The following is a 19197-nucleotide window of genomic DNA, read 5'->3' on the forward strand; positions in this document are numbered from 1 at the left end:
CAACAAAAGAGGAATTGTGCGTATGAGACATGTAGAAAAGTAAAGGCATTTGAGCCACACTGAGAGAGTCCCCTTTAAAGATGCCAAGTATAAGAGTAGACAGGAGGGGTAGAAACATGCCTCATAAATAATTATAGAGTATGAGACACAGGCTTTACAGGAACGCAGTCATGAGAGAAAGCCTCAGTGAAGTGGCGTTCGCACGTATGTGAATATGGAGGAAAGGCACTGATGGTACACGTAGAACAAGTGATAGCAAATAATTTTTTTTTAATTATTTCATTACCTGGTGGCTAGTTTGTTTATAAAATGCCAGTCAATTTTAGTCTGTTACTGGGAGTATGGGGGGATTTGTCTCTAAAAAAAAGAAAAAAAAATCTTTCCCTGAGGTAAAGCCAGAGTAAATCATGCCACCTTACAACCTGATTTATAACTATTGCCTTTAATCCCCCACCAAAAATACAGGAGAATCTCAAGCAAGGTTGTGAGTCATTCAATTAATTTATAAGTCAGTTAGACTACCATTACTAGGAGCATTTAATGTGTAGTGGAGTATTATTTTATCTGTCCATCCTGTAGTGATTTTAGATGCTTTGATTTTACTCTAGGCACGTGTTGAAAGAATGGAACAATTTCAAAAAGAACGAGAAGACATTGAGAAGACTCTAGCAGACAGCAAGAGGAAGATGACAGAATTACAGAAAAAAATAAAGGGTCTGGAAACCTCTGGCACTGACGATGCAAAGAGTGAGCTTCAAAAACTACAGGAAGAGCAGAAGCGAGCAAAGAAAGAGGAGAAAATCTTAGAAAAAAAATTGGACGAGCACCGACAGCAGGAAAAAAAGATGCCTTGGAATGTTGACACACTAAGCAAAGATGGTTTCAGCAAGGTAAGCTACATTTTTAATTTAAAGCAATTTATTCTTAGTCTGTGTTGTTGTGGTGGTAGTCTTTCCTCCAGTAAATTTCTCAGTTGGCACTTGATAGATGATATTTATTTCTTTTTCCTGAATCCAGTGATGTGCTTTGTAAAGGACAAAATTGTCTTAGTCATGTTTGATTAAAATATATCAGTTTTAACTGTCTTCTTTTTTAGGTAGTCCTTTTTAGCTGGGGGTCTGCACTGTCTTTTTCTTCATGCAAATGAGTTACATTTTTCAAGCAATTTATTTTAAATGTTGTATAGTGAAAAAAAACGTGTATGCAGTTGCAGTAATAATGGATGAAAATTAATATTCATCCCATCCACCTGTGCTTTGAATTATCCTCTAAAACTACTTCACAATTCTTGAACAGACCCCACAGTTCTCTTTTTGCATGCTGCGTGTTTAGTATAATTTTGTTTATTTTATTTGCAGAGTGTTTTTAATTTAAAATCAGAAACAAAGGAAGAAACGGAAGAAGAGAGAGAGCAGAAACACAAAACATTTGTAGAAAAATATGAGAAGCAAATCAAGCATTTTGGTAAAGTATCTATAGATTTCTACCTGCTGTAAATGTGGCATCTATGTATTAATACGTACTTTCTCAAATTTCTGGGATTACAAAAAAATTACACACTTAGCTTGTGCTTGCATGGTTTCATGCAGGAAACAGCCCTGGCCATGTGGTATTATCTCACAGATAACAGTGCAAGGGGAGCTTGATTTGAGACATTGAGAAAACCAGCACAGTCCAGCAGTGCAAACACAAAGTTGTGCTGGTTGTGGTATAAAAGTGGGAGAAAATTCTGTTATCAAAGCCATACTGTTTTATTAGTTTAAAAATAAATGCTTGATCATCGCAAGCACAGTCTATAATCTGACTATACAGCTAACTATTTTCAGAACCAAATTACTCTGGTGCTTTGAAGTGGTTGGAGCTTTTTCTAATAACATTGGACACAAGACAGGAGAAAAACTTCAGTAGGAAGCTTACCCATTCATGAGCTGTGTCTACACTCATACATATTCTGCTAATTTAAATTTGTTCTTTATTTATTTGTCACATACATAGTTATATAGGACAACACGCAGTGAAGTGCATCTTTTCGCATACCCCTTGGGGTCAGAGCGAAGGGTCAGCCATTGTACAGCGCCCCTGGAGCAATTGAATGTTAAGGGCCTTGCTCAAGGGCCCAGCAGAGTAGCATCTCTTTTGGCAGTGATGGGGATTCGAACTGGCAACCTTCGGGATGCCAGCGCAGATCCTTAGCTTCTTTGCCAGTTAAGATTGCACACACATCTTTAGAATTCAGGGAAAATCGGAGAGCTAAGAAAAAAAAGCATTGACGACAAATTTCACACAGTCTTGCGACCTGGCTTTCCTTCAAGCCCAGTCTCCTATAGCTGTGAAGCCACTATATTGCTCACTTAGCTTGAATGAAACTAGGAAGTGCTTCTTCTGCAGTCTGCCTAAATTGCTGTTTATTCTAGTTGATGTCTCGCTTTGTGTCCTGCCCGTCTCATCGTTTTTTCATTTGTCAATGGCGAAAAAGCTTCTGTTTTTGGCTTGATGCCGAGCTGAGGTCACTGATCATGTTTTTTTTTTGGCATAATGGTCTGTAGTTGATATATGACCGTTTGGCTTGCACAATGTGCTTCACTGTCGGCAGTTGTCACTGATGTTCTTTTCCTGTCAGCTGGGACTGGGAGACTAGTCAGGATAAAGGGAAAGATGACTGCAGCAATGTACAGAGACATCCTGGATGAAAACCTGCTCCAGAGCACTCTTGACCTCAGACTGGGGCGACGGTTCATCTTTCAGTAGGACAATGACCCTAAGCACACAGCCAAGATATCAAAGGAGTGGTTTCAGGACAACTCTGTGAATGTCCTTGAGTGGCCCAGCCAGAGCCCAGACTTGAATCCGATTGAACATCTTTTGGAGAGATCTTAAAATGGCTGTGCACCGACGCTTCCCATCCAACCTGATGGAGTTTGAGAGGTGCTGCAAAGAGGAATGGGCGAAACTGGCCAAGGATAGGTGTACCAAGCTTGTGGCATCATATTCAAAAAGACTTGAGGCTGTAATTGCTGCCAAAGGTGCATCGACAAAGTATTGAGCAAAGGCTGTGAATACTTCTGTACAGTACATGTGATTTCTCAGTTTTTTTATTTTTAATAAATTTGCAAAAACCTCAAGCTTTTTTTTATGTTGTCATTATGGGGTGTTGTGTTTAGAATTTTGAGGAAAAAAATGAATTGGTAACACTAGAATTACCAGAGTCTATGAAAAAACTCGTAGATCCAGCCCACCTTAAAACCGTTCTCACTTCTCTTTTGTCTTCTACAAGTGCCGATTAACACGAGCAGCAAGCAGCCGGCTATTCCATCCCCTATCGCTGCAGAACGTTCACTAAGTTTTTTCCCAGCTCATGCCTTGTTTGATTATCTGGGAGTGATTGAAGTGTGATCAAGAGTCCCTGGTTCAATCCCCACTCACTCCTATATTTGCTGTTTTCAGTAGTAAGCTGCTCTTTTTGTTAATATTATACAGTACACACATACACTTGGTTTGCGTCTGTACTTGTGCTGTTAACTTAGAGTCAGATCGGGGGGGGGGGGGGAGGGTGTTGGAGCATGTGAGCTTATTCAGTGCAGCAGGATCAACGCACATGTTGATCTTTTTTTTTTCTTTCAGTACATGTGCGTTCCCTGTTTTATTTATATATCTAGTGACTTTTCTGCCCGTCTGTCTCTCTATTACGCAGTGCTCTGTGTGTTATGGATCTTAAAAATAACAGTTATAAGGACACTTGTTCATGTTAATTGAAGTCTCAATTGTTAAAAAAATATTTTAAAAGGAGCATACCACATGAAAATATAACGATCTCATTAACTGACAGTACATACCAATTTATAAATTTTATGTCCGTTTGAGGTTAAAAAGAAAAAAAAAAAGAACACTTTCTCCTCAACGGGGAATCGATCTCAGGTGTCTGATGGACAGTAAGCCTGCTGCGCTCTTAGACAGCAAATATTAGCACTACGCCACAGAAGCTGTTGTATTGTTCTTGAACCTTTTATGAAAGTGTTTATTTGATGTTTGGACTTCATGCTGCTTCACACATTCTATAGTTTATGCCTACATTTTGTAACATTTATTACTAATATATGAAAAAGTTTGTTTTAACAATGTGTTTACACAGATTACTGCAGAAACGGAACACACATGAAATGCGTGTGTTCCAAATAACAAGGCATGAGCTGGGAGATGCTAGTGCATGTTCTAAGTCGGTGGGGGGATGGAATAGCCGGCTGCTTGCAGCTTGTTTTTATCGAATCATTTAGAGGACAAAGGACGCTGGCGGAGAGGTGTGAATGGTTTTAAGGTGGGCCGGATCTACAAGTTTTTTCGTAGACTCTGGTAATTCTAGTGTTAATCCATTTTGGAATAAGGCTGTAACATAACAAAATGTGGAAAAAGTGATGCGCTGTGAATACTTTCCGGATGCACTGTATGTCTTGTATAATCATGCAGAACAAAGTAAATTAACTAGTTATTACTTCATGGAGATTGGGCAATGTATTTACTGCCTCCAATGTAGTTATTTGGGAGGATTAGTTTAACTGCAATTTGTGAACTAACTAATTTGTCTCAGAAGAATATGACACTAGTCTTTACTATAGAAATCAAAGAGCTTATATTCACCATGGTGTATACAAGTATATACTTTTACAGAAATTTAATGAATGACTGTTTGGAGAGAGATTGATGACAGGAGTGTTTTGAGTAGGAGCAGAGTATCAAAATGTAGTCTCACTGAAGCCAGACATATATAATATGTACTATGCATAATATGTATATAATGTGGAACCTCAGTTCACGAATGTCTCGGAACACGTATAAATCGGGTTACGACCAAAAAGTTTGCCAAACTGTTGCATCTGTTCACGACCACACACTCGGTTGACGAACAAGCCAGTTTCCCTTCCGGTTTGTATGCACCGATGATTTCCGCACGTGTTGCACATTGTTCTTGGTCAGACGTGCATGATTTCACTGTGAACTCTTTGTGCTCTATTTCGTTTACCTTCCGGTTTGTACGCGCCAATGATTTCCGCACATGTTCAGTCTCTCCCTGTACAGTACATTGTTCTCGGTCAGACGTGCTTCCTGCTCGCTTCCTTCATGCCAGAACACGACTCATGCAAGGTTAGTTTTCTTGGTTGTTTATGTTAGTTTTTGTATAAATTACGGAGTTTTCAAATGTTCATTTTATTCCCTGTGCTTAAAACTCATTAAAAAAACTGTTTACAGCGAGCGGTTCCTAAGGCTGTAGCGTGAACTCTTGCAATGTTAGTTTTCTCTGTTCAAGGTTTTCTCAGTGTTATTCAATGTTTTTACATTTAGTTTACTATTACACTGTGCATTCTATTGTATTATTAACTATTTTTGTGCTTAAAAATCTTTAAAAGAAATATATTTACATACAGTTTGTACGGTCCGGAACGGATTACCCTAAGTTCTTGTCAATAAGCCGCGGCTTATCTAAGGAAAAAAGTTGTGAAAATGAAAAAATAGAATATCGGCTTATACATAAGTCCGGCTTATACATCCATCGCGGGGGTTGCGTTCCAGAGCCACCCGCGAAATAAGAATATCCACGAAGTAGAAACCATATGTTTATATGGTTATTTTTATATTGTCATGCTTGGGTCACAGATTTGCGCAGAAACACAGGAGGTTGTAGAGAGACAGGAACGTTATTCAAACACTGCAAACAAACATTTGTCTCTTTTTCAAAAGTTTAAACTGTGCTCCATGACAAGACAGAGATGACAGTTCTGTCTCACAATTAAAAGAATGCAAACATATCTTCCTCTTCAAAGGAGTGAAGCAAACAAATCAATATGTCTGTTTGGCTTTTAAGTATGCGAAGCACCGCGGCACAAAGCTGTTGAAGGCGGCAGCTCACACCCCCTCCGTCAGGAGCAGACAAAGAGAGAGAGAGGGAGAGTTTGTTTTTCAGTCAAAAATCAATACGTGCCCTTCGAGCTTTTAAGTATGCGAAGCACTGTGCAGCATGTCTTTTCAGGAATCAGCTTTACAAAAGATAGCAACGTGAAGATAATCTTTCAGCATTTTTAGACGAGCGTCCGTATTGTCTAGGTGTGCAAACAGCCCCCCTGCTCAATCCCCATACGTCAGGATCACAGATAGTCAGCGCAAGAGAGAGAGAACAGTAAGCCGGGTAGCTTCTCAGCCATCTGCCAATAGCGTCCCTTGTATGAAATCAACTGGGCAAACCAACTGAGGAAGCATGTACCAGAAATTAAAAGACCCATTGTCCGCAGAAATCCGCGATATATATTTAAATATGCTTACATATAAAATCACAATTTAAATGACCGCTACGCGCTCGTGTTGACTCGGCGACGCCCAGAGCAGAAAGAACGCGCTCCGGCCGCTCCAACCGCGCCATGCGGGGAGTGAGAGAGACGGCAATATCTCACACTCTCTCCCCCCTTAAAGAAATTAAATGGGCGCGAGTGAGACCACTGACCTCCCTCCCTTCTATTAGTTATAGGTTATAGTACGTTCGGCTTATCCATGAGTCCGGCTTATCTATGATACGATTTTATTTTAAAAATTCGTATGATTTTTGGTCTCCGGCTAATACATGAGTCCGGCTTATAGACAAGAACTTAGGGTAATTGTATTTACATACAATCTAATGGGGGAAATTACTTTGGGTCACGACCAAATCGGGTTGCGACCAGAGTTTTGGAACAAATTACGGTCGTGACCTGAGGTTCCACTGTATGTATGGAGATAACCAGGTGTGAATTTTGCCTAAAACTGGGTGAGAATACTTTGAAGGCTCACTGAGTATCTAAACCGACCTAATGCTTCATGAAGGCTGTGCTCAGAGTTGGGTCAGAATTGCAAAGAGCAGAGGTGATTCCGTTAACGTTGTCTGACAGAGAGCAAACTTCTGATAACGAGGAACTGTCTACAGTAGGGATGCTCCAGTCGATCAAATGCCGATCTAAATCTGACGATTTTCCCTAAAAATGACTTGATCAGTCAATTGGCCAATCACAAAATTTGATCTTTTCAGCCCCTGCTTTTTCTAAGCTTTTTTAGTTGCAGTGCTCCTTTACTCGAAGTATTATGGTAGTTGAGCCAAACTTCCAGCAGTGTAAACAAAGGACAGTCCAGGCTTGTTTTATCAGAGAGCTTAGCCTTTACATTAAAGAAAGTTGAGTGCTTTTAGACAAATGGCAAGAAATGCAACTTAAATGAATTCAGACCTTCTTATTTTGTCCTTTAAATTAAAACAGACACCGTCTCAGTTTGGACAGCGAGATTGTTTTAAGCGTAGCAACTTACATTTTTATTTGGAAAAAGAAAAGATAAAGAAGAATTTGAAATTGCTGCTTAGTATACGATAGGCATATTTGTTTTATAGCAAAATGTGTCTTTTAAGTATAAACCCGTTTAACATGTTAGTCTTGCGTCTTCTTGAGGAAGACATAATACGTACAACTTATGAACATTTGATACATTTGCAGCTTTTTAAAAAGATTTGTACAGTTTTTATTATTTCTCTGTCTAATACAGTATACATTTTGGTAAGAAATAAGTACTACATAATTAAAATGGCAATTCATATTTTATAATTATACCTCAGGAATTACAAATGTCTAGCTGATACACTAAAGAAAAAAACACACCCTTATAAATGCAGTAAATGTATATTTTAACATCCGAAAAGCTGGAGTGCAATTAATGATTAAAAATGATTAAAACCTACAAGTACATGTATATTTACATTTAAACAGTGTTTAATTGCCAACATTCATTAATTGATTGTGTGAGAATATGAGGGGTGTGTGGAAAAATAACCGGACTGATGCCATAAAATATTTTTATTATTTTCAAATTTACAGAATTTACTTTTCCCCTTCATTATACTCTCTCCTTGCATCCACACACTGCTGGAGACGCTTGTTCCATTACTCCACGCCATGTTTAAAGTCTTCTTCTTTGAGTGCTTTCATGGCAGCCGTCGCTGCTTGTTTCATGACATCTGTTGATTCAAAATGCTTCCCTTTCAATGTGCTTTTGACATTTGGAAACAAAAACAAGTCGCACTGTGCCAGGTCGGGTGAGTACAGTGGGTGATCCATTACCAGGATATGTTTTTGGTTCGATCAATCTGTTCCAAAACATCCAAACAAATTGCTCGACAATTTCCCTTCCGAAGGACAGTGAGAACTCGTTGAACCACTTTTGCACAAACTTTCTGCATGTTAAGTTTTTCATGCAAAATGTTCCACACAGTTATTTTATCAATATTAACCATTTCACTAATCATCTTTACACTTAGTCAACATTAACCTGCAATGGTCTGTGTCTGAGTGTATGTCTGTTTCTTCTGTCCCAGTGTTTATTACAGTGTACAAATTAAATCAATACGCTTCAGTTACCTTGTGCCTCTGAGCTCCTGAATTGATAACAGCAATTTCATCTTATTTTCTGTCAGCGTCAAGTCTTTTGTTCAGTTTCTTTTGCTTTCTCCCTAAAACCCCAGTGGTGTAAACTACACCAACTGGAGGAACTGAGGGCAGGTTTTTTTGGTAGAAGCCCTGTGGGTGTAGCCTTTGTAGCACAGGATTTTGCCACTACATACTTTTTAACGGGTTGTTCCCTGGTGTGTATTCTCACTTGAGAATCACGTCTGGCCCTGTGAGACTTCAGAAAGGGTTTCTGTTAAACACGGCAGTTTGTCAGTGAATCGAAAATCAGCTAGTTTCAGAGTGTACTGTGCAGGCAACATTGAACAACTTTGTAACTGCCTGTCAGGCAGTGGATTTTACATGGTCAGAACTTTTAAGTGACCTTTGAGCAGACAAAGTAGCATAGTGGTTTTTCCTCAATAATTTCTAGTGAAGAGGGGTGTCAAGTGCTTTTGAATTGCTAACTGCTTTATGCTGGCAATTCAAAAACGCTGCATTTTGGAAGACATAACCAGGTGACTTTTTTCTTTTATATTTGATATTCCACTTATTACTAGTTTAAGCTCATCCCCACTAGCTACTATAATTGTAGAAATCAAGAGTATTGTTCTGAGATTAGTACAATTACAAGCTAGTGGGTAGTCATTGTGAAGAAAAGCAATCATTTACTGTGAGCTAGACATTATAACAGCATGTGATCTGTTGTCTGCAACCTACATCTTGACCACCAGATGTCTCCTTTGATTTCTGATTAATTTAATCTCAGCATAATCTATCCTGGGTATGACGTTAATCTTCATCCAGCCTTCCAAGTAGGCCTTCCAACCTTCAGGGAATATTCTGGGGGTTGGTGGCAGAATTGTCACTCAAGCCACCATAAAAATCCTCACACTGTTCCTTTTCATCTGAACTAGTGTGGTGCTGAGGTGTCACCCATTGCATGGCTGCACTCAGGTCCTAATCTGGCATCCTGAGGTGGTTTGTCATGTGGTGGGTGCTCCTAACCTAACAATCATCACCCCAAAGGAGGACACTGTTTTAATATAAATTATGGTGATTGATGTATGTGCTTGGCAAGGAAGTACTTTTATTTTGAGCAGGTGGAGTGTCTGGCCTGTGTGTACCTGCAGGAAACCTAATCCTCGTTGTAGTTTTGCTCAAGAACACAGCTGAGCTAAGGGTGTGGATTTGACCCTGCATTCTAGTAGTATGGGTTCCCACTTTCTCCTAGTGTACTGTACTCTTTCATGCAATTTAATGCACATTTCCAGGTTAGTTTAATAATATGTTTTATTTTTAGATCAGCCTTGTACGGTAGGAGTATAAACCAGTTGCAGCATGTATCTTTTAATGCCTTCGGCATAAATGCAGAACATTTAGAACATTCATACTACTACTCAGTATTTTAATTTTTAAAACATGTTTGCATTGGAATGCCTAAATCATTGTTACCTTTAAAAACAGTTTAATGCATTTCTTTGTATTCAGGTATGCTACGGCGCTGGGATGACAGTCAGAAATATTTGTCAGATAATCCTTATTTAGTGTGTGAAGAGACAGCCAATTATCTTGTTATTTGGTGCATCGATCTGGAAGTTGAAGAGGTGAGAGTTTTTGTTTTCTTTCACTTTGATGTTTTTAACTGTAACACAAATTAATAGAGACCACACCTATACTGTAGCACTGACAGATTTATTTAATGGAAGTATAGCCGATAACCATTTTAATATGTAACTTGATGTTTTCAGAGTGGTTAGATGCCTTTCAAAACATGTTTTGCATAGTAGGTGGATGTTTTACTTTCTGTTTTTGTATTCTGCAGAAACATTCCTTGATGGAACAAGTGGCCCATCAGACCATTGTCATGCAGTTTATTTTAGAATTAGCTAAAAGTCTCAAAGTTGATCCCAGAGCCTGCTTCAGACAGTTTTTTACCAAAATTAAGGTAAGAGTTAAGTTCAGTTGTAAGTATTTTGTAGAAAACTGAAAGTGCTGTACAAGTCATCTTTGGATTTCAAGACAGGAAATTAGTGAGAAGTCAAGCAAAATGACATCTTGTATTGGCTAACTAAAAAGACTACCATATGCAAGCTTTCTTTTTAGTTAGCCACTTAATGGTGTCATTTTGCTTGACTTCTTGCTACATTCATAATGGATAACATGGTACAACACCCTAGTACTAAAGACAGGAAATTTTAATAGATCTAAATATTTGCTACCTGTTATGTGTGTTTTCTTTCATTTTCTATTTCCTTAACTTGTTTGTAAAAGAGCAGAATCTGTCTTGTTTTTTTTAGGTTGTAACAAATACAGTACAGTTAAACATGTATTTTTTTTCTTGTTAATTTAGAAACATTGGACAATAAATAAGGTGTATGAAACAACAGTAGATGAAAACAGCCACCCATCTAGTGTTTTTTGAGAAAGAAAAAAAAAGATCTTCATAATCTGTATTTACTTATTACATTTAAGTGGCATACTGCTTTATTTTCTTTCATGCTGCATGTAGTGTTTCCTGCATAATAGTTTTTATTACAGTTAAAAATAAATATGCTACAGTTAGAAAAACTTTTTTGTTATAAGCGTCATGTTTCAGACACTAATGCTTTGGGGATGCAGTTGTATTTAATCAGTTAATTGGCTGTAAAACTCCCAAAGGTAAACCTTATGGACACCCATGGGCACTGAGTTTATTTTCCCTGAACATGTATGGGAATGTCTAAATGTTTCACTGTGTGGAAGCTTTATTGCTGACAGACTGCTGGTCTTTTGGCTCTTCTTTCGAATACTTTCCTTACACAGAAATTAAAATTGTCATTTTTTTATGCACATGGCTTCTATCAAAGGCAACTACATCACATAGCAAGACTATCATATTTCTTAAATCAATTTCTTCTTGATGTAGACAGCAGATCAGCAGTATCAGGATGCTTTCAATGATGAGCTGGAGGCATTTAAGGAGAGAGTAAGAGGGCGAGCCAAGGCAAGAATTGAAAAGGCTTTGAAAGAGTATGAAGAAGAAGAGAGGCAGAAACGCCTGGGACCGGGTGGGCTTGATCCAGTTGATGTGTATGAAGCACTCCCAGAGGTAAGGATGTATGTGCACTGTGCTTGACATTCTGTGCAAGGGTAGATTTGATTTGTTAAATAACAGCTCTCCAAGGCACGTATAAGTGATAAAAAATCCAAACAGCCATAACGGTGTCAGTTTAGAACAAGGGTTCTCAACGTCGGTCCTGGGGGCCCACTGTGGCTACAGGTTTTTGTTCCAACCAGCTTCTATTTTTAATTGGATTCTTGGGCTAATTAAGTGAACCGTTATTTGCCAGATTCTGTGATTTGGGAAAAATTCAGAAATTACAAAAATAACTCTGATATATATATATATATATATATATATATATATATATATATATATATATATATATATATATATATATATATACCCTAACTTCTTGTCTATAAGCCGAGGCTTATCTAAGGAAAAAGGTTGTGAAAATGAAAAAATAGAATATCGGCTTATACATAAGTCCGGCTTATACAGTAATCCCTCCTCCATCGCGGGGGTTGCATTCCAGAGCCACCCGCGAAATAAGAAAATCCGCGAAGTAGAAACCATATCTTTATATGGTTATTTTTATATTGTCATGCTTGCGTCACAGATTTGCGCAGAAAAACAGGAGGTTGTAGAGAGACAGGAACGTTATTCAAACACTGCAAACAAACATTTGTCTCTTTTTCAAAAGTTTAAACTGTGCTCCATGACAAGACAGAGATGACAGTTCCGTCTCACAATTAAAAGAATGCAAACATATCTTCCTCTTCAAAGGAGTGCCTGTCAGGAGCACAGAATGTCACATAGATAGAGAAAACAATCTGTAGCAAACAAATCAATGGTGCTGTTTGGCTTTTAAGTATGCGAAGCACCGCGGCACAAAGCTGTTGAAGGCGGCAGCTCACACCCCCTCCGTCAGGGAGAGGGAGAGGGAGAGAAAGAGAAAGACAGAGAGAGAGAGAGTTTGTTTTTCAGTCAAAAATCAATATGTGCCCTTCGAGCTTTTAAGTATGCGAAGCACTATGCAGCATGTCATTTCAGTAAGCAGCTGCAGAAAAGATAGCAACGTGAAGATAATCTTTCAGCATTTTTAGACGAGCGTCCGTATCGTCTAGGTATTTGAACAGCCCCCCTGCTCAATCCCCATACGTCAGGATCACAGATAGTCAGCGCAAGAGAGAGAGAAAATTAAGCAATCTAGCTTCTCAGCCATCTGCCAATAGCGTCCCTTGTATGAAATCAACTGGGCAAACCAACTGAGGAAGCATGCATCAGAAATTAAAAGACCCATTGTCCGCAGAAATCCGCGAACCAGCAAAAAATCTGCGATATATATTTAAATATGCTTACATATAAAATCACAATTTAAATGACCGCTACGCGCGCGTGTTGACTCGGCGACGCCCAGAGCAGAAAGAACGCGCTCCGGCCGCTCCAACCGCGCCATGCGGGGAGTGAGAGAGACGCCAATATCTCACACTCTCTCCCCCCTTAAAGAAATTAAATGGGTGCGAGTGAGACCACTGACCTCCCTCCCTTCTATTAGTTATAGGTTATAGTACGTTCGGCTTATCCATGAGTCCGGCTTATCTATGATAAGATTTTATTTTAAAAATTCGTATGATTTTTGGTCTCCGGCTTATACACGAGTCCGGCTTATAGACAAGAACCTAGGGTATATATATAATAGTAAAATGTATCACGCAGTTATATAGGAATAATGTATTTTTTTTCTTTTTAACAATATTTTCATCTTGATTTTCATTCTGTTTTTTGCCAGGTGTTCTAATTGTTTAATTGGTCCATTTGTTTTCTAATTAGTGGCTCTAACGCTAAAGTAGTTGCAGCCTTTTATTATTCAGTGTTGTCTGCTCTGCTTGGCTCTGTTGGTTGTCATTATTAAGACACAATGAAGGGAGCAAACTGCACAGAGAAAGGGCAAAATATAATGAAATCAACAAAAGGGAATTAAGCATTTAAACCTATGGCAAAAATGGAAATATTCCTAAATGTCTTATAAATGTAAAAATCAATCTGTGGTGCTTTCTTAATGTAGAATAACAGAAGAGAAAAAAATACCAGCTAATTAAATGAGATCAGTGTTATCAGGTGTTGTCACTGATTACGAAGCTGGCTGGAACAAAAACCTGCAGCCACAATGGGCTCCCAGGTCTGACGTTGAGATCCCCCGTTTTAGAAAATATATTGGCAGATCCACAATTAATTAATTCTAGAGTTATGTAATATGCCGATGACTAATTATACAGACCATTTACCTGTTTCTTGATTAGAGAAAAAGAGATCAGAAGACTTTTTTTAGATTTATTTAGCTAATCATTGACCATATTACTTATTTGCTGAAAAAAATTAATTTCTCATGCATGCATTATTTCACTAAGTCACACTAAATTATTGTGGGGATCTTGAGTATGTGCTAACTGTACAACACTGATCAGAGTGCTAGTCCGTTGACAGAAATGTACACTAGTAACTGGGGGAGGTTTAGAGTTACTAGTTGCACATGTTTAAATTATTGTAAGAAAACAGGAGTGCCAGGCATAGTCTGAGGTCCCTCAAAGTAGTGCTGGGTGGTATACTGGTTCATACCAAAAACCGTTTTTTACTTTTGTTATGATATGTATTTTTCTTATACTGCAACACCGGTTTAAATTGTGGGTTTGATATATACAGTATCCTATCATCTGCATATAGAGAAATTTTCTGTTCCAGTCCTTCTCTGATGATCCCATTTTTCTAATAATCCCATTCAGCATTTCGACAGTGGTTCAATGGTGATTGCAAATAGCAGTGGTGACCAGGGGCATCCTTGTCTGGTACCACGTTCTAGTTTAAAGTAGTCTGAACAAATGTTGTTAATACAAACTGAAGCTTCTGGATTGGTATACAGTAGTTTGATCCATGCACAAATGTTCGGGCCAAACCCAAATTTCTGTAATGTAGTGAAAAGGTATTTCCATTCAATCATTTCAAATGCTTTTTCTGCATCCAATGATGATAATATTTCTGGGGTGTTTGACTTTGTTGGTGAGTATATTACATTAAACAAGCGTTGAACATTGGAGGGCAAGTGTCGACCCTTGATAAATCCAGTTTGATCTTGTGATATTACCGAAGGCAGCACTTTCTCCATCCTTCTAGCTATGATTTTTGAGAGTATCTTAACATCATTATTCAGAAGTGAAATTGGTCTGTATGGTGCACATTGTAATAAGTCCTTATTTTGTTTAGGAAAGACGGTGATTAATGCTTGGCAAAAAGTTTGAGGTAGAATTTGATTGTCTCTAGCTTTTGTAAATTTTGCTAATAGGAGGGGAGCTAGCTGAGCGGAGAATTTCTTATAAAATTCTGCAGGGTAGCCATCAGGGCCTGCTGCTTTCCCGCCTTGAAGTAACTTTATAGCATCTAGTAATTCTGATAGTGCCAGAAGTTTATTCAGTTCCTCCACACTAAAAGTATCTATTTTTGTGGTAACTGTAATGTATCCAGAAATGCATTAGATTGTGTGTTGTCTTCTTTAAACTCAGTAGCATAAAAGGATTTATAGTAGTCTCTAAATGTGTGCATTATATTTTTATGGTCAATGATTTAGTCTCCGTTCGTGTTGGTGATTACTGGGATTGCATTGCGAACTTCTTGCTTGTGGATTTGTTGAGCTAAAAGCTTATTAGCTTTCTCTCCATGTTCATAGTAATGATGTCTGGATTTATAAATTAGTTGTTCAGTTTCTTTAGCTGTCAAGAGGTTGAGTTCTGAATGCAGAGCCCGCCTTTTCCTATGTGTAGCCTTGCTTGGAAGCCTGGCATGTTCTTCATCTTTTCTAGTAATTTCGCTTTTTAGTTCTGATACTTTCTTGGTTTATTCCTATGGGAAAGATATGAAATAATCTGTCCTCTTAAGAAGGCCTTTAGAGTTTCCCAGAGTATTGCTGCAGAAACCTCGGAGGATGTATTTGTCTCTAGGAAGAAACTGATTTTTTTGGATGTAAATTCTGTACAGTTCTTGTCCGCTAATAGAAGCGGGTTAAGACGCCATCTGAGAGGTGAGTGTGTGGGGCATAGTGACTTTAACTCCAAGATCAGAGGTGCATGGTCGGAAATAACAATAGCATCGTACTTGCAAGATTTAATCGTAGGCAAGAAATTATTATCTATAAAGAAATAATCTATTCTTGAGTAGCAATGATGTACTGGTGAGTAGAAAGAATATGTTCTTGAGTTTGGGTTTAGAAACCTCCAGGGGTCTGATAAGTTGTGGTCAGTTACAAACTGTGTAACTGTCTTTGCAGTGTTAGATGTCATCCCCCCGTGACAGGAGTCCTATCTAAGAGTGGATTTAATACACAATTAAAGTCCCCAGCCATTATAATTTTATGAGTGTTCACATTGGGAATGGATGCAAATACGTTTTGTATGAATTCCTTATCATCGACATTAGGTGCATAAACATTTATCAAAATCATTTTACAGTTAAATAAGTTGCCCATGACCATCACATATCTCCCTTCAGGATCAGATACTACATCTGATGCTACAAATGAGACTGTTCTATGTATGAAAATTCCCACACCTCTAGTTTTCTTTGTAAAGCTAGAATGGAACATTTGGCCAGCCCAGTCCTTTTGCAGCCGGAACTGATCTTTGCTTAGTAAGTGGGTCTCTTGTAAAAATACTATTTTAGCGTTTAAACCTAACATATGCAGTTTTTAATATCTGGAAATTGCTTAGAGATCTTTATATAGACATCATCTTTGCATCCTACGAACAATTGCATTCCAAATTTAACTTTCCAGCTACACATTTCTTTCACTATCTTCAAATTAGGAACTTTGTTAAATAGAACCTGCCCGATTTTGCTCATCTTGCACCCTCATCCATGCTGGGAAAAATATTGTTCAATTTCAAGGACTTAGACACCATTTCTGCAATATATAAAATTATTTTATAGTCCCTCCCTTTCAAAAATCCAAGAGGACAATGGGAAAAAAATCTCTTAATATATCAGAAAAGGAGTGGAAAGTAGCAATGCAGAGACTTCATTCGAGCTCCATATGCGCAAAGCGTACAATTATTCAACTCAAAATTATATATCGAGCACATCTGTCTCACCTAAAACTGTCCAAAATATATCCAGGGCAAGATCCAACCTGCGAACGCTGCAGTCAAGTCCCAGCCTCATTGGGTCACATGTTTTGGGCCTGCGCCAAATGAACATCATTTTGGACCAAAATTTTTAAGTGCCTTTTAGACAGCCTTGGTGTCACAATCCCTCCTAACCCATTAACAGCTGTGTTTGGTGTTCTTCCAGATGGGTTCAAAGTGGAGAAGGACAAACAAACACTTTTGGCACGCAGACTTATTTTGCTAAACTGGAAGAATCCTAACTCTCCTCTTTTAAGTCAGAGGGAAACCGATGTTTTATACTATTTGAAACTAGAAAAAAATCAAATATTCAGTTAGAGAATCTGTACAGAATTTTTTTAAAACCTGGCAGGATATAATCAGTAAAATTTTAGAATAAGCTCTTAAAGCACCGAGGAAGCAATTACTGTACCTCCGCATTTCTTTTTTTCTCCATCTCTACTGGCCTATTAAACTCATCAATTTAGGTATGTTTACAAGCATTAAGTTTTACCCCGTTGGCCATGCTCTCTCTCTCTCAGGGGTGGGGGTCGACTTGTTTTTCAATCCTACTTTTTGTAAAAATTGATCGATTTGTATGAATGATTACAATAAAATGAATTAAATTAAAATAAATAAATAAATAAATAAATAAACATTGATTTTAGGATGAAGTTTAGTTTACAACATTCTACTTTAATTATAAAATAAACTATGAGAATAAAGTGGAAATGTAATCTTGACATAAACGGCAAGAATAAAGTGGAAATGTCGAGAATAAAGTCAACATGTCGACTTTATTCTTGACATATTGTTTTTTTTTTTTTTTTTTTTCTTCCGTGTCCGTATTTTTTTTTCTTTACCGTGGCCCTAATAAGTTTCCGTAGGGCTATACCACAGATAGCATTATAAATGCAAGTTTCAGTTTTATTATTTACGTAAAAAGCTTAGCTTGAAGCAAGGTCCATATTAATGCAATTTGCCTTAATGACGGTTCAGTTGGTAAAGATGTCCTCACCAAGTTGCACTTGTTTTATTTTATTTTTATTTGGTGAATACTGTGTAATGCACCTGGGGCTTGAAGTAATAGTATTATTACTGGAAGTTGCACTATTATTTATTTTATTGTTATTATTTGTTTAAATATTATGCAGTTTAATGATGGTAAAGTTGTTTAAAAAGTAACTAACATGTCAGTGGACAGAGATATTAACATTAACAAAGTGTAGTTGGTTTACAAAAAATATTTACTATTTATTCCTTTTATAAGACATGCTCAGTGCAGTACAACTTTTGACAAGCACGTCTGGATATATTACTAAGTCTAAATGCCTCTTTGGATGGTTGAAAATATGTTGTCAAAATTTTAGTTTAAGTTTTTTGCGAAATTTGTTCAATTAAAGGTTCTATGTTTTGACTGCAACTGTCATGCAATGTGATTCCTTCTCTTCATTAGTGCCACCCCCTTGAAAAGGGGCCATGCAAACCTGTATTAATATTTTGTGTGCACATTAAAATGTTTTTTGTACAATGTACAATTCTTATGACAGTGGAATAGGTTATTCTTAGCCAGTCTACTGCAGTAATTGCAGTGGAAAATGTGGTTAACATCCACTCGTGCATGGGGAAAAAAATACCGTTGAATAACGTGAAACCGGTACAATCTTGAAAAATACCGTGATATAGAATTTTGGTCATACCACCCAGCACTACCTCAAAGATTTAAACCCTGTGAAACAGAGGCACTAGCCATTGTGCTACTGTGACCTCTTGTCCCTTTTGATAATATTTGATAATATTTGTAATCATTAATATTAGTGACTGCTGATGAGAAGGTAACTGGTTTACAGGAGCAATTTTAGATCTACCTCGAAGTGAAGATGCCAAAACAAATCAATGATAAATGACTAGATAAATGCTTGCTGTGAAGTATTTGAAGATTATAACAAAAGCATAAATGGAATTTAAAAAGGGGCCTATTTATGCAAGACTTTCCTTCACAGGTATAATATAGTTTCTGATTTGTCAGGTAAGCCGGCACTGCCACTATCAAGGGTCATTACCCTTCTTCTCTTAAAAGTCTGTAATAAGAGTTTATACAAGAAAGATAAGATGCAGGATTGTTCTTATCCAAACCCAAGACTGAACATTTCTGTTTTCATTATTAACAGGAAATGAAAAAATGTTTTGATTCAAAGGATATTCAAATGTTGCAGGATGTCATTAGTAAGATGGATCCTACGGTAGGTTTCTCTTTACAAGTCATCCTTCCATATTAGCCTGGTTAAAAGTTTTATAGTTGTGTACCACATATAAATCCAAAGTTTAAAACTGTTCCCCTCTAATATGTGTTTGAATTTTGTTGGTTCAGGGAGCACCACAAGAGAGATTCATTCTATATTGTCAAATTGAATATAGCAGGTCACTATTGTCCCAACATTATAGCACAATGTTTTTTTTTTGTATGGAAGATGGAGACTTACATCATTGAAACTCTGTTACTTTAATAGATAACATACAAAACAAAATTAGTGCAAGATGCCACAAGAGAAACAGT

General features: G+C 37.6%; 1 protein-coding gene across 1 annotated transcript in view; it reads left to right on the forward strand.

Moving 5' to 3' along the window:
* cdc37 (cell division cycle 37 homolog (S. cerevisiae)) overlaps positions 1–19197 on the forward strand; it is a 31026-nt gene that overhangs the window by 6974 nt on the left and 4855 nt on the right. The window contains exons 2-7 of the mRNA XM_028823028.2: positions 609–890; positions 1359–1464; positions 9936–10051; positions 10270–10392; positions 11353–11535; positions 18812–18883. Of these exons, the coding sequence (XP_028678861.2) occupies positions 609–890; positions 1359–1464; positions 9936–10051; positions 10270–10392; positions 11353–11535; positions 18812–18883 (882 nt within the window). The remainder of the gene's footprint in view (positions 1–608; positions 891–1358; positions 1465–9935; positions 10052–10269; positions 10393–11352; positions 11536–18811; positions 18884–19197) is intronic.

This window comes from Erpetoichthys calabaricus, chromosome 17 (assembly GCF_900747795.2).
Source record: "Erpetoichthys calabaricus chromosome 17, fErpCal1.3, whole genome shotgun sequence".
Lineage (NCBI taxonomy): Eukaryota > Metazoa > Chordata > Cladistia > Polypteriformes > Polypteridae > Erpetoichthys > Erpetoichthys calabaricus.